Below are 14716 nucleotides of genomic sequence, written 5' to 3'. Positions count from 1 at the left end.
CGATGACAATTCCCGGCCCCGGATTGGCCGATCCGCCAACCAATCCCGTTTCACCTGAGACAGCCTAACATCTATATAACCTTTCGACTTTCTGTTCGGACATCACTTCCCTGAAGATGGCTGCAGAGATAGCAGTCGAAAGCTTGGAGCATTCCAAAATCTTAACTCGGCTGATATCCCGCGAAAACATATTAGCGAACCAACGCCGAGAAAGCCTCAAATCACACATCATTCAAATTTATAGCTTCAAAACTGTGGAAACCATGATGAATACAAAAAACGGTGCGTTTCCGGCCTACATACCCCCCCCCTTAAGGCACATCCAACTTTAACTTTATGGAAACCTGAAGCTACAGGTCTTTCCCGCGCGACAAGCTTCAATAAGGAGAATGTTGGTTTGTTTTTCACTAACTTGAAAAGTGTTTTGCCAAGAAGCAATTTCTTTCTGAATAAAGTTTACAACTTGGATGAAACAGGTAATTCTGTTTCCCAAAAGTTGTATGTGATAAAGGGAGCAAACAAGTAAAAAGTTTGACATCGGCGAGAGAGGTGTTAACGTCACGACGATTGTAGCAGTGAATGCTACTGGAAATCATGTACCTCCAATGCTAGTGTTTCCAAGAGTATATATAAAACCACATATGCTGATAGTGCCCCAAATGATTCAATCAGAGGAGCAAACCCATCTGGATGGTCTAATGATATTCTCTTTCTTACCTATCTTAAGACATTTTATATAGCATGTGAAACTAACACCTGATGGTCCTGTATTGCTGATTATGGACAACCATATTTCACTTTAAGTATAGTAGAACTTGGTTATAGCGATCTCGTTTTGTGCGACACCTCGCCTATAACGCCATACATTCTGTGGTCCCAACTAATTCCCCATAAGACGTATGCTTTTCTACCTTGCTTAAATGTAAGTGTATCCACCTCGTATATAACGTCAAAGCCAATTTCACTTTTGGATACTAACGTATGGCCGACTGTATGCCAAGGATATGCAAATTTTAACATTTTTAATGCCGATGAAACTGGCATCTTCTTTAAACTGACACCTGACAAAGCTTTTAAATTTAAAGGTGAAAAACGTGTTGGCGGCAAATTATTCAAAGATCGAATCACAGTTCTTGTTTCTGCAAATGCTGATGGAACTGGGCCTACCAGTGTCATTGTGTGTGTTTTAAAAATTCACAATGAATAAAGTGAGCATGCTTATTGGAAAACAACTGAATCACTAAATATGAAAAGGGAATAAGTCACAGTTTTGGCAAAATTGAGTTAAGACGGTAGTCATACTAATTTAGGTATGTTCTTTCATTCTGCATGAAAAGGAAACAGATCCCACATCTCCTTAGTCTATTAGATTTCAACACTTTAATTTTCATGTTAACTTTGAAAAGGAGATTAGTCCACGACTTGTTCCCTTCTTGTAAGACATTCAAGTTTGTTGTTCCTGTCATCTAGAGCAGAAGAATACATTTTCAATAGAGTATATTGGACGAACCGTCCCCACCCATGAAAAGATAAATTTTAACATTTCACAATATTTCATGAGTGTGTATAAGAGCTCATATCCTGGCAGAATTGAGGCATATGAGAACAGTGATGGTTTGATCTATCACACTTTTGAGCTCTTGTCAAGGAATAATGCTGTTCCTAATTTGCCCATAGAAAGGCCAATTCAACACAATATCCGATAAAAAAACTCAAAATTGAGGACATAAGATATTGGTGAAGTACATACCTGAGGAAATGAAAGAATTCTGGAATGAGATCATACAGTGGCCCATTACTGATAACACTAAAGATTAATAAGAAAAATCAAAGTTTGGTCAACAGCTTTCAATGTTTCTATGTGCTACTCTCTACTATTGTTAAAAAATTGGCGTACAATACATCTTTTGTTTTGAAAAATAGAAATAACGTTACATTTTGTTTAATACTTTTATAGTATATTTCGCCAGATATGAAAGGGGAACAAGTCGCAAAACCTTTTTTTTTGTTTCTTTTTTTTATGTAATAACCGACAGCTTTCAATGTTTCTATGTGCCACACTCTACTATTCATAAATTGGCATAAAATAAAGCTTTTGATTTGAATAACAGAGACAATGATATATTTTGTTTAATATTTTTACAATATATTTCGTTAGATATGAAAGGGGAAGAAGTCCACACACAAAAATTGTTTTTATAGGACAGGATAAATTGAAAAATGAACTTTTTTACATAAATATCTTGTGTAGTCACGATTGGTTCATAGTAATAATTTCGATGCAATTTGCTTATGTTTCGTTGTGTGCAGAAGTTATTTGTGTTTTTCTCAAAACTAACTGAAGGTAACTTATTCCCTTTTCATATTTAGTGATTCAATTAGACTGTGAAAGTAAAGTACACGCTAAGAGTTTAGGACCACCTCGACCCAATACTTGAAGGGAAAATCAGAAAAAAAAAATGTTAATAGAATATTCTACAGGAGTAATTATGATAATGCAGCTTGGTTGTGAGGATGTGATGAAAGAAATGCGTTTTTCTGCTTCCCATGTCTCCTTTTTAATAGCGAAAAGTTTGGAGTACGGTAGGCATAAGAGATTTGAAACATTTTAATAACAAAAATAAGCACGAAATTCCCAAGAGACATTTAAATAATGAAATGGATCTTGCACTTTTAGGTCAAGTAGACATAAGAATGCAGCTTGATGATGCATACAGATTATCTATTCGTAATCACAACGAGCAGGTAGATAAGAATAGATACATCATTTCACGTCTAATTGACGGTACAAAATTTAGCGGTGCTTTTGAACTTGCTTTGCGCAGACATAAGGCTAGGTTTACACATTGCGATTTTGCAGGATCCCGCATGGGGAGTTTTACAACTACAACTCAAGCATTCAGGTAGTGACGTTCACACAGTTCAGTTGTTATCTGTTTGTTTGTTGTCGTGTGCGTGATATTCGACACAGACATTTATTCAGTGTGTTCAAGAACACCCATCATTATGGGAGAAAGGGTGTAAAGATTACATGGACAAAAATGTGAGGGAGAAGAGCTGGATTATTGTGGGGGAAAATATGTTTCCATCATGGCAACAAATGACGGAAGATATGTAACTGTGTAAATTGAAAAAGTATTCGAACAGTTTAAAGTCCAGTGACGATTAGACCTGTGACTCCTACGCGTCTGATCATGGGAACTTCTTATCACAGTGGAGTTCAGTGTCCAGTGGCCAAAGTAAAAAATTGGAAAGCTTGAAAATAACTTGCAGTTCATGAAAAATGTCTAAAGCAAATGGAAAAGCAATTTTAAGGAAAAAAAAAATCCCGCTTAAGTACCCCGAAAACTGCCTGTGATCTTGAACTACAACTAAGTGTGACAGCACAGTTCGTAATTATTTGAAAAACAATGAATATCGTAATAGTCAGAAGAAAATATTTGTTAATGAAATCTTTAGAAAGAGAAAGATTAAAATTCACGGAGAAAATTATATATATGGAAAACGCCCCTAATCCGTTCTGGAACAAAGCGAAATTCACAGACGAGAGCAGATTCATGCCCGGTTGCTTCAATCTCGTTTAAAATGCTTTAATAGCTAACCGTAGTAATATAATTATCACGTTTAAGGAGGAAATCTGTTGCACTATTACTTACAATGATTTCTTTACCTTAGTTACTTGGCGGGCGATTATCTTGCTGTTATTCGTATTCGCAGCAATTGAAACGTAGTATTCAGGTGGCAGTGATTGAATGCGTTATTCTGTCGTCTGCCGAATTTGTGCAAACAAGCAATTCTAGCTATTCCGTTTATTACAATTCATGTCGAATATGGAAGGAACTAGAGTAAGAGCTCCAAATTTCAATAAATACGAAGTGGAAATGCTTATTGAGCTTATTCAGAAATATAAGCACATAATAGAAAATAAGAAGACAGACGGCGTTTCTTTGAAAGAAAAAGACGCAACTTGGAGGTTAATTGCTGATGAATTCGGCCATCTTCCTGGTAAGTTATTCATTTATATTTATTTGTATGTATGTATTTATATTCCTGTAGGATTGAAGAACTGATGTTATAACCTTAGAGTTAGAGGATGCTTCGTCACTACACAGAGTATAATGTATATTTTATGCCTACAGGTAGTCGAAATCACAGCTGTAGGTCTACCTACTTTTTAGTCATGTAATCAGGTGCTGGGTTTGGATACATATCAGAACACGGATACCTTCATTTTCCTTTACTTCAAAATTACAATTTTGCGCACACACAAAATAAATTACTGGCACTGAAAAGTGTATTTTTGTGTATTTTAAGATAATTGTTATCAGTGCGGTATCCGTATACTGAAATTACTATGTAGACACGGTATTTCTCTTTGAGATAAAGGAGTTTATTAGAGAAACTCAAACCCATAATTGTATAGTTATGAAAGTGACAAAAATTTATCATCCCTTATATATTGGCCTAACTGTATATTAATGTTGTATTTTTACTTCACAGGGGTTACACAGAGGACCTATGTGAACTTGAAAACTGCTTATGAAAACTTGAAGCGGAAAGCGAGGAGGGATTCCGCTAATGATAAATTGGAAAAATATAAAACAGGTGGAGGAATTGGCGGCCCGTCCAAATTAGATGAAATCGGTGAACGTATTCTAGATATCATAAAACCAACTGTTCCTGTCAAGGCCACTTACGATTCTGATGCAGCATATGGAGGTAATGAAATGCAAACTAATCATGCAGAGCATGTTTATTCATACAACTATATTATGAGCGCAAGCAATGTGCAGGGACATCATTTTATTTTTAATTCAATTTTTATTGTACCTGAGTTTTTTAATGTACTTCCCTCTCACTCCTTCTACTAGTATACTTCTACCCGTCTTCCACAAGGAACCAAGGCCACATATGCATTCAAAGTCGTCTTAAGTTCACGGTATAAAGTACTGACTGAGTGAATATAGCACGTTCCATGGTCTTATTTTCCAGTGAATAAAGTGCATTCATTATTGGATGATATTTTCGCATAGGTACTCCATTTGGTTATGTCGCTTTCCGGTTTCCCCACCCGTTTATGCTGGGCTGTCTTAGTTCTTTTCTGAAAACATTTGCTGTTAGGAATTGGACTTGTACGTAATGTTATAAAGTGTTTAAAATAATTTAAATGAAATGTCCTCACTGTAAGTAACTTTCACGTGATTCCCCTCCCCCCTTCCCACGATCCTGCGACATAACCACTTGGGCGGACAGTAGATAGCATGTCTGGGTAAATTTATCTGTGCGGATCAAGCAGAAGTGAAGATTGAATTTACAGTATGTAAGGTACTGCTCTGTTATAGAGTAGGTACAGAACTATTTCAATATGCGCAGGATTATGGCTCCTTACGTAAGCTGATTTGAGTGCTTTGCATTATTTCTTTTGGAGTTACTGTAAAACACATATGTATGCTAAACATCCTACAATTTTAGAAGAATTAAAGAATTACATGCAAGAAAAAAATACATAAAACTTCAGAAAATATGCTTAGAAAAGTTTTCCATAATATGCACAAAACATCTGCAGCCTGTATCGAAAATTTTTCAGTTTAAATGCACTCTCCATATTGTATGCTAATGTGCTATAGACAATGTACTATACATTGTATTATGTATAGGTCCGCCTGGATAGTTCAGTTAGTGAGTAAAGTACTGTATTTTGATTAAATAAAGTCCCAACGAAAATTATCAAACTCAAAATCGTTGTACTTTCCACTTTACGTAAATGGATGCACTACTTTTCTTCCTTCCTATACATAGTAAAGTGACTTGTTTGTATTTTATACTAGTAACATCAAACTCTGATCTTCGAAGGAGTAACAAACAGCCTTTCTGTTCTGAACCGTTAATCCAAAATTTTAGGCAGGTTAATATTAGAAATGTTAGTAGAAACAAAATGATGTCCCGGTGCAATGTTACACAGAGCTTAAGCAAAGAGTAAACATAATTTTAACTACTTTCACTACTTAGCTTGAATCAGGGAAATCCTCACTATCCAACTAACATCACAGGACTATGGCAGTATATACTGTAGCCTAGACTTTCAATTATTGAGCCCAATTCACTGTGTTATTCAGTAAACTTTATAATATACCCAGTACATACGGAATTATGCTTTCTTTTAGTTAGTTTTTAACGATACTGTATCAACTACTTGGTTAATTAGCGTCGATTGAATTGGTGATAGTGAGGTGGTATCTGACGAGATGAGGGTGAGGATTCGCCATATATTACCTGACATTGCCTTATGGTTGGGGAAACCTCGGAAAAAACCTAACCAGGTAATCAGCCCAAGCGGGAATTGAACCCACGCCTGAGCACAGCTCCAGATTGGGAGGCAAATGCCTCAGCAATGTGAGCTACACTGGTGGCTAGAACTATGCTGAGTACTGAAACTAACTGGTGTATGTCTTCCTTTTGCGTAACATATTTATAGGTTTATAACATAATTTTGGACTTATTTTGAATAATTATTTCAATTTTCAGAACCTATCACTTCCCAGGGCATGAACTCCACTTCATCACCGACAGACACTACTGAACCGACAGTACGAAGGACGCCTTCCCCAATAGCAGTTTTAGAAGACATTGTTAATGTGAGTAATGTAATAGTTGAAGTAAGTGCACAGTTACCGTTTATTATTATATTTAATAAAAGGCATGATTGAAAGCAAACACATATATAAAAACTTTGCTATTTTGTAACATTGCGAATGAGTATAAACAAATGTACTGGAGCTATCTTGTGGTTTTGAGTTACAGGGCTGTGGTAACAATAAATATTCACCATATCACGTTTGTTATTGAACTACAATTTTATTCATGGATTAAGTTAAACATTTGTATTTTAGGGAGAGTTCTGTATGCCTCTGATTGTTGAGCATGGAGGCGACAATACGACCTCTGAGCCAATCACTTCTACACCACTTAACAGAAAGGTAATAGTTCTTAGTTGAACAGTTTTATTTTATGTTGGAGTTCAATACTCAAATTTGAAGTGATAGTGTTTCAAGTTTAAATACCTCTTACACAGATTAACCTACAGTATTTGGATTATATTCTGTTATGCAATATGTATTAAAATAAGATTAATAGATGTAACATGTAAAGTTCTCATAAGGATTACAGTACAGTTCCTTTTCCAACACCAATACTTCTATCCCTTGCAGCGTCGTTCCATGGAGACCGTCACAGAAAGCGGAAAGAGGAAGGTTTCTGCTAGAGATTATATTACAAATGCCGCAGAAACGCAGTGTGACCTTCTGAATCAGGAATACCAGCTGAAGAAAGAAGAACATACGATATTAATGGAAATCAGAAAAGAAAAATTAGAGTTAGTAAAAATTAAGAAGGAGGTGGCAAGGGAAAAATTAAAATACTGGAAAGCTAACAATGCAAATTAATAATGTTCATGATCATTTCAAATAGTTTGAATAAAGACAGTTCACCTTACCTTTACATAAAATGTCTGTTGATTACAGCCCTTCTAGTAGTTTGTCCAGGATTATCATCATCTCTGTAGTTTAGATGCACAGCAGGTATCTGTTGATTGTCTCTAAGGTTGCCTTGTAAGGGAATTTCATCTTGCTGGCGAATCAACAGCAGAATACGATTAACTTCAGGGTCTTCAGGAGGTAAGTTTTCCCGAGCTGCAATGGCAATGTTGTGCAGCACAGCTGTTGCCACTATAATGTTTGACATATTTTGTAGATGGCAGCGAACGCCCATAGATAAGACAGGAAATCGTCGTTTCCAGACACCATACTGTCTTTCAACAGTGTTACGAGTAGCTTTGTGAGCAGTATTATAACGCTGCTCTGCTCGTGTGCCTGGATTCTGGAGGGGAGTAAGGAGGTAGGACTTGCATGGATAACCTCCATCTCCTAGAAGATACCCATTTGCTATTTCCCTTGTTTCCAGACAGGCCCTCAGACGAGATTCATGGAATATGGTGCTGTCGTGAGTGGAGCCTGGCCATCTTGCTACTATGTCTCTGATTAACAGATTACAATCAGAAACCGTTTGTACATTTAGTGAAAAATACCCTTTCCTATTCCTATACAGTTCCCCATTTTCCCCTCCAGGAGACTGGATTCTTATATGAGTGCAAACGAGGGCACCTAATACCCCTGGAAACCCACTAATTCTAAAAAAAACCTTCCATGACTTCCTTTTGTTCTCCTTGTGTGAGAGGGAGTTTGATAAATCTTGGTGCTAATGATGCAATAGCATCTGACACTTGATGTATTATGCGGCACACAGTTGCTTTGTCAACATTACTAACGTCGCCTATCACTTGAAAGAAGGATCCCGTTGCATAAAATCGAAGAGTGGTTAGAACGCGATTTCTCGGAGAAATAGGTCTGTTTCTCTGGGTAGGAAACTCAAGTCTTTCACCTATTAATCCTAATAGCGAAGTCACAGTATCTTTTCTTAATCGAAACCTTTTTTGAAATTCAGATTCGTCTAAATCTTGAAAGGGATCGCCCTATCTCTCACTCTTCTGTCTTGGTGTTCCAGATATTCCAAATACAAAAGATGAGGTTCTAAATCCATATCGACGATTATTCTGATCACGGCTTCTGGATGCACATGCATGCAATCGACAATCTAGGAGGCCGTGATATCTACATATCGCGCAGTCTGGATGCAGAAAAAATAAGAATTCGGCTGATGACAGTATTTAAAGGCTTTTGCAATGATGCTGTTAGCTTGTTAAACGCTCGCCAATGACGGTAAACTTTTAAACCTGGTTAACTGTCCAAAACCCTTAAACGAGTTTGGTGTAACAGAAATTCTACTTAATGATGGTAAGTTATTAATTTTACGGCGGTAAAGTCGTAACCGAGATTGAAGCAATCCGCCATCAGTATTTTTTCTTCAGGTGGAAGATGTGACCAAATACTGAACTCTACTCATGAGTAAAGCCTTATTGGTGTCACTTATGACGTTCCAATCTGTCTTCGGCAAGTTGACTAAACAACAACATAGTTATATTGAAATTTATTCAGTTTATTTTGTAAATTTTTATTATATATGTTATACTACAGCCCAAGTAACTGAAATGGCTGACTATTGTGTTCATAATTATTATCTTTGATCGTATGGGATACTTTCCTAAAAAATGCCGTAACTTTTGTCTTTTTAACTGAGCTTCCTAAACTATATTCTACAGTAACCTTGCATAAATACTGAACGGCTATCTGTAACTTATCATCTTAAATTGGCAAATATCACTTGTTCATATGCAAACATTATAGAATTTAAAATCTGTGAACCTAATTAAAATGTGTTTCGAGATTGTTTTGCTGATAATAGGATGACCAGAACTCTTAACGATATTCTGAAACATAGTGCTGTAAAGATGATGATCAAGAGTTCGTCGAAGAAATTGGATATTCGATAAAATTAAAAAAAAAAAAACTTATTTTCATATTGTTTTATCTAAGAAATTTTAAAATTTAACAAACCCTTCATTGACACAAAAAAGAATGAACCCAGGATCTTCTTTCTATTGATTCCTTTACGCAAACTAGCAGCTTCACAAACAGAGCTTTCAGTTTTGAATGACTAGCTGTCAGACTACAATAACGGACCTTCAGCTGGGCCTCAAATTTATGATCACCCAAACGAGGGATTACGTTTTTGTGGGAAATGTGTAGACCGATGAAGGGCATCGCGTCAGGCAGGAGGTAATAAAACGGGTACTGCAAAATCGCAATGTGTAGACCCAGCCTAATGAAACCGTCGAGTCGGATAAACCAGGTATATTTCGTACTTAGTTAACTTCGTCGCAACATTAGACAATGCCATGAAACAACAGGTATTGGTCAACGTAAAGGAACATCTAAGACTATTCAGAATGAACTGCTTAATGCTATTCTCACAGTGTGTTGCGAATGTATAGCGCAGGAAATCACGACAGCTAATTCGCTGGGTGTTCAAGCTGACGAAACCATGGACTGTGCCGTGCAAATGCAAATGGTTTTAATTTTTCGTTACCATATTAATGGCTACATACATGAGAGGTTTTGGGGCTTTTTTTGAGCCTCCTAGCCATACAGCTGGAGGACTAAGTTCGGTCATTCTAGACGAATTGAATAATTTGGGTGTTGACAAACAGCCTGATAAGCAGACAGTGTATGCGGGATGACTTAAGGAAAAGTGAAGTTGTTTCGTATCAGAGTATATGGCACGTGCCGCGTCGTACGTCTTTTGTGTACCTGGTGAATACAGCAGCGTACAGAACGAAGGAACCCCTGTCCGTTCATAGTAATATTGCAACGCAATGTGTGCAGTTGTGTTATCCTGCTCAAGTATTTAGTACGCGTTGAATAGTGTAGTGCTGATCCATTCATAATGTCGAAGGCAAAACGTTCAATTCGCTCAGAGATACGAAGTGCAATAATTAAGAAGTATGGGAGTGACATTTTATGTATTAACGAAGACAATATCGTGTGTAATGTATGTAAAATTTAAATAAAAACCAGAGCTCAGGCTATAGAGAAACATTGTAACAGTACATCGCACAGGAAATGCGTTGAAATTAAATCTGAGGAACCATCTACATCATCGTCATCATTTAGTTGTGCGGGTCTAAACGAAACGTTTTGCAAAGACTTGTGCAATATGATGCTCAGTGCAAATATTCCTCTAAAGAAATTGAGTGATCCCCATTTTAAAAGTTTTCTTCAGAAATTCTCTCGACACAAAAACTGTTTAAGCGATAGGCGAAGACGGTTCAGCTTCGACAACTTACGAGAATATATCGTCGTTTACTGCAACGCTAGTAATTCCCAGTGGCGTAGCATGAAATTTTGAGCAGGGGAAGCTAACTCAAGTTGTCTTTCATGCAATATGAGAAAATGTATTACAAAAATACAGTCTTAAAATAAATAGTAGTCAATTTCAAGTCAACAGTCGAAGATTGGTTGGAACATCGTAAGTAACACCAATAAGGCATGACCTCAAATGAGACGTAATAAAATACGATTTCACGGTTTACACATATCTCTTAACAAATAGACACGTATACGTATAACATTAGCTCACTCCCTGTCATACTTAGAGAAATCACAATATTAGTATCATTACGTAAGTATGCGTCTGTCCTTTGGTTGTGTCCTTCATTGACAGCAAGGGAGTCGGTCATTTGTTTTTTAAATCACACTTTTGTTCGTAAGTCAGTCTTGATAATACAACTGTCCTAAAAAATTCAAGTAAATTAGTGTCAGAAACTATTATTTCGCTCATTATTTATTATATCAGCCACAATGCACACTAACACTTCAACTGAACACAACTGACGAATAGGGATAACTCGGAAACTACTTATTTTAAATGTTAAAGCTAGCTTCTTTTCGAGCCTTGCGACTAGGGTAGTTTAAAAGGAATGGAAAATCTGCGGGGTGGATTACACAGAAGAAACCGGTCTGCTTGGAAGCTGGTGTGTGCAGGCTTCTTGTTTGCTGCTGCATCACAAATAATCCTGAGCTGCCGCATCACAATATTTAACGCGTAAATATAAATTCTATTAAAATTAATAAATAATTTTCTCCATAAACTGCAGGTTTATTATGAAATTATTATTAACTGGGGAAGCTAAGCTTTTTAGCTTACATTGACGCTACGCCACTGGTAATTCCATCAATGATGACGAGGTATGTGCTACAGTACTTCATTTTTCTTTTCCTTCTGACTGTAGGGAGATACAGTAGCATGTTGACGTCATCTGTTTACGTTTAAAACTTGAGCCAATGGTATCAATGAAAAAAAAAAAATGTAACATATAGTAAATGTGTACCTACATTCAACGATAAGTCATCCCGCATCCACTGTCTACTGATAAGCTTATAGGACAAACTTTTGACGGGGCGGCAGTTAAGAGTGGCCAGCTTAATCGAGTATAAGCTCGTATAAAAGAGCATTATAAAAACGACAATTTGATAATGAAGATATTTTCAGTAATCTTCAGGACTTATCTTCCTCTTCAGTCGCTCGAGTAAACGTACAGAATTTCTCGATGCGATTGTTAAGAAACGGTTCAACAAGCAGCTCCAACACGATGGAATTTTCAGTCACGTATTGTGAACATTGCACTTGAGAACAAAGACACGCTTATAGAATGTTTCCAAATAATGTGTGAAACGGAAAAAGACCAAAATACTGGCAATCAAGTTTTTGGTTTCCTCAGATGGTTTCACGACAACGATTTCGAATATTGGCTCCAATTTTTCCACAAACATATCCCCCATGCAGGCACTCTTTTCGGCCAAATTCAGAAGCGTAACACTGATTCAGTTCAGACTGTCTGTACCAGACTTCGTAATATTCAGAAAGTTCGAGATCAGTTAGCAGACAGCGATCAAGTGCCAACAAAGCGACGTCGAACGGACAAAAAAAAACTATTGAAGGTCTGTGACACAATAGTTGCTCAAGCAAAGGAACGATTTCAATACACAGGCCACCTAGCAGCTGCCAAACGTTTCTGGGTAGACAGTTCCGAGATCCTCTCAAAAGACTTCCCGGAAAATGATTCTAATATTGCTGCAAATGCGTACTCAAAATTGAACTGGGCTCGCCTCAGAACAGAACTTGAATTGCTGTATTCGCGGAGTGATGAGCTGCTTCATTTCTGCAATTGTTTCTACGTAACATGCAAAATACGTTTTCAATGTACGTTCAACTGCTGAGTGTAATTGTGACTCCTCCAATGACCATTGTTGAGAGTGAAAGATGTTTTTCAACATTGGCTCGCGTCAAGACCTTCCTAAGGAACACTATGTGTGAGGACAGACTAACAGCCTTGGCAATGCTCTCAATTGAGAGAAAGATGGAGCATTCTATTCCGAACTTCAACCATAGAGCTATAAAGGTTTTTGCTTGCAGAAAGAACCGAAAAATGGAGCGCATATACAAAAATTAGAAAGGTTAGTGCACATAATATTGGTTTCATATGTTTCTAATTGTCAAGGTTCGTCATTAAGGTTCTGCCCCAATTGACAGAATGGTCTTCGACCGCCACTGCTTCAAATTACTCTCAAAGTTCTTTCAATTTTCCAGGAACAAAGACGTCACATTAGTTTGAACGAGCCGATGGAGATGTAAATACAATACAGAAGAACCCCGATTATCCGTCACCCTATCAACCGGTTGGCAGATTATCCGACTGTCTTTCTTTTTCTTTTTTTTTTCTTTGCTTCAGAAATAATTTATATGACATGCTGTTTTGTAGGCTACATTATATTAGTATTCTATGTATTTTTTCTAGAGAACATTATTACAAGCCTTTACCGTTACCAGTATGGTATCCTCTTCGAATTGTCTACTGTATAACTTTTCTTTTAATTGGTTATTTTACGCTTTATCAACTGCTAAGGTTATCTAGCGTCTGAATGAGATGAAGGTGATAATGCCAGAGAAATGAGTCCAGAGTCCAGCGCCGAAAGTTACCCAGCATTTGCTCTTAATGGGTTGAGAGAAAATATCGAAAAAACTTCAACCAGGTAACTTATCCCAACCAGGATTTGAACCCGAGCCGGTTCGTTTCATGTATGGCATGCTGATCGTTAGTCCATTGCGGTGGACCTATTGTATAACTTCTACACAAAATTTCTTCCACGCGTGTCAACAGAAAACGTGTTGTGCTAAGTATCGAAAAAAAAAGTGCAAATAATTTAATGGTTTGGGGAAGGGAAACTATGGCTTTTCTCGCTTCACATTACGAGATTGGAGTTATAACTACGCTATTTAATAAAAAAAAACAAGGATAAAGTGTATAAAGTATGTAAATCTACAACATGAGGCCTTTATTATTCGTATATTTCCGCAGATAGCCATTACAGGTAGTTTCTTTGGCCCTTAAAACCCATTAAACACAACACCACGAAATCTTCTATTGTACGCATTATCCGGCTTTTTCGATTAACCGTTCAGTCCAACACCTTCATTACCACGGATAATAGAGGTTCTGTTGTATACAGAGTGGAAGTATTCTACACACCTCACTGAAGAACAAGAAACGAAATGGTAAATTTCTTCTGCGCCTTCTAATACAGAGAGCATAGACTGTATGACGTCCATCCTTTCCTCCATTATACAAGTGACACTAAAAACGGGAACTTTGGATTACAAACTTTGAAAAGACAGTAAGAAACCGACAGGACGCTGAGAGTTCCCCGTACGCCACAGAATATCGAAGCAGTACGCATGGCAATCGTACGGAGCCTACAGCGTTCAGTACCTACGTAAATAAGCACGAAGCTGCGGTCAGGTTGACCCGAGAGAGTGTGCGCCGAATTCTCCATGTTGATTTAAAATTTCAACCGTACAAGCTGCAGATTATGCAAGAACTGAAGGCGAACGATCACCGGCTGCGTTTACAATTCTGTCAATGAATAACGGCAAACATAAACAAGGAGAATGAATTTCTGGACAATCTGTCGATGTCAAATGAGGCACGTTTTTATCTCGCAGGTTACGTGAACAAGCAGAACTTTCGCTACTGGGCAGACAATATCCAAAGAACTTCATGAACGCCCTTTACACAGCAGCAAGGTGACGGTATGGTACGCACTTTCGTCACATGGAGTCATCGGACCTTACTTCTTCGAAAATTATGAGGGGATCACAGTGACCGTCACTTCGGAGCGGTTTGTTGCGATGCTGGAAACTTTCG

At 37.4% G+C, this 14716-nt stretch overlaps 1 protein-coding gene across 1 annotated transcript; it reads left to right on the top strand.

Annotated features, from left to right (window-relative positions):
• Positions 1-1145: 1145 nt before the first annotated feature.
• Positions 1146-6876, top strand: LOC138697104 (uncharacterized). The gene is made up of 3 exons (XM_069822695.1): positions 1146-4005; positions 4501-4719; positions 6526-6876. Exons 1-3 carry the CDS (start codon positions 3822-3824, stop codon positions 6705-6707), a joined length of 585 nt encoding a protein of 194 aa, XP_069678796.1. The 5' UTR covers positions 1146-3821; the 3' UTR covers positions 6708-6876.
• Positions 6877-14716: the final 7840 nt, after the last annotated feature.

This window comes from Periplaneta americana, chromosome 3 (assembly GCF_040183065.1).
Source record: "Periplaneta americana isolate PAMFEO1 chromosome 3, P.americana_PAMFEO1_priV1, whole genome shotgun sequence".
Taxonomy (NCBI): Eukaryota; Metazoa; Arthropoda; class Insecta; order Blattodea; family Blattidae; genus Periplaneta; species Periplaneta americana.
This window is presented reverse-complemented; position numbering and strand designations above follow the sequence as displayed.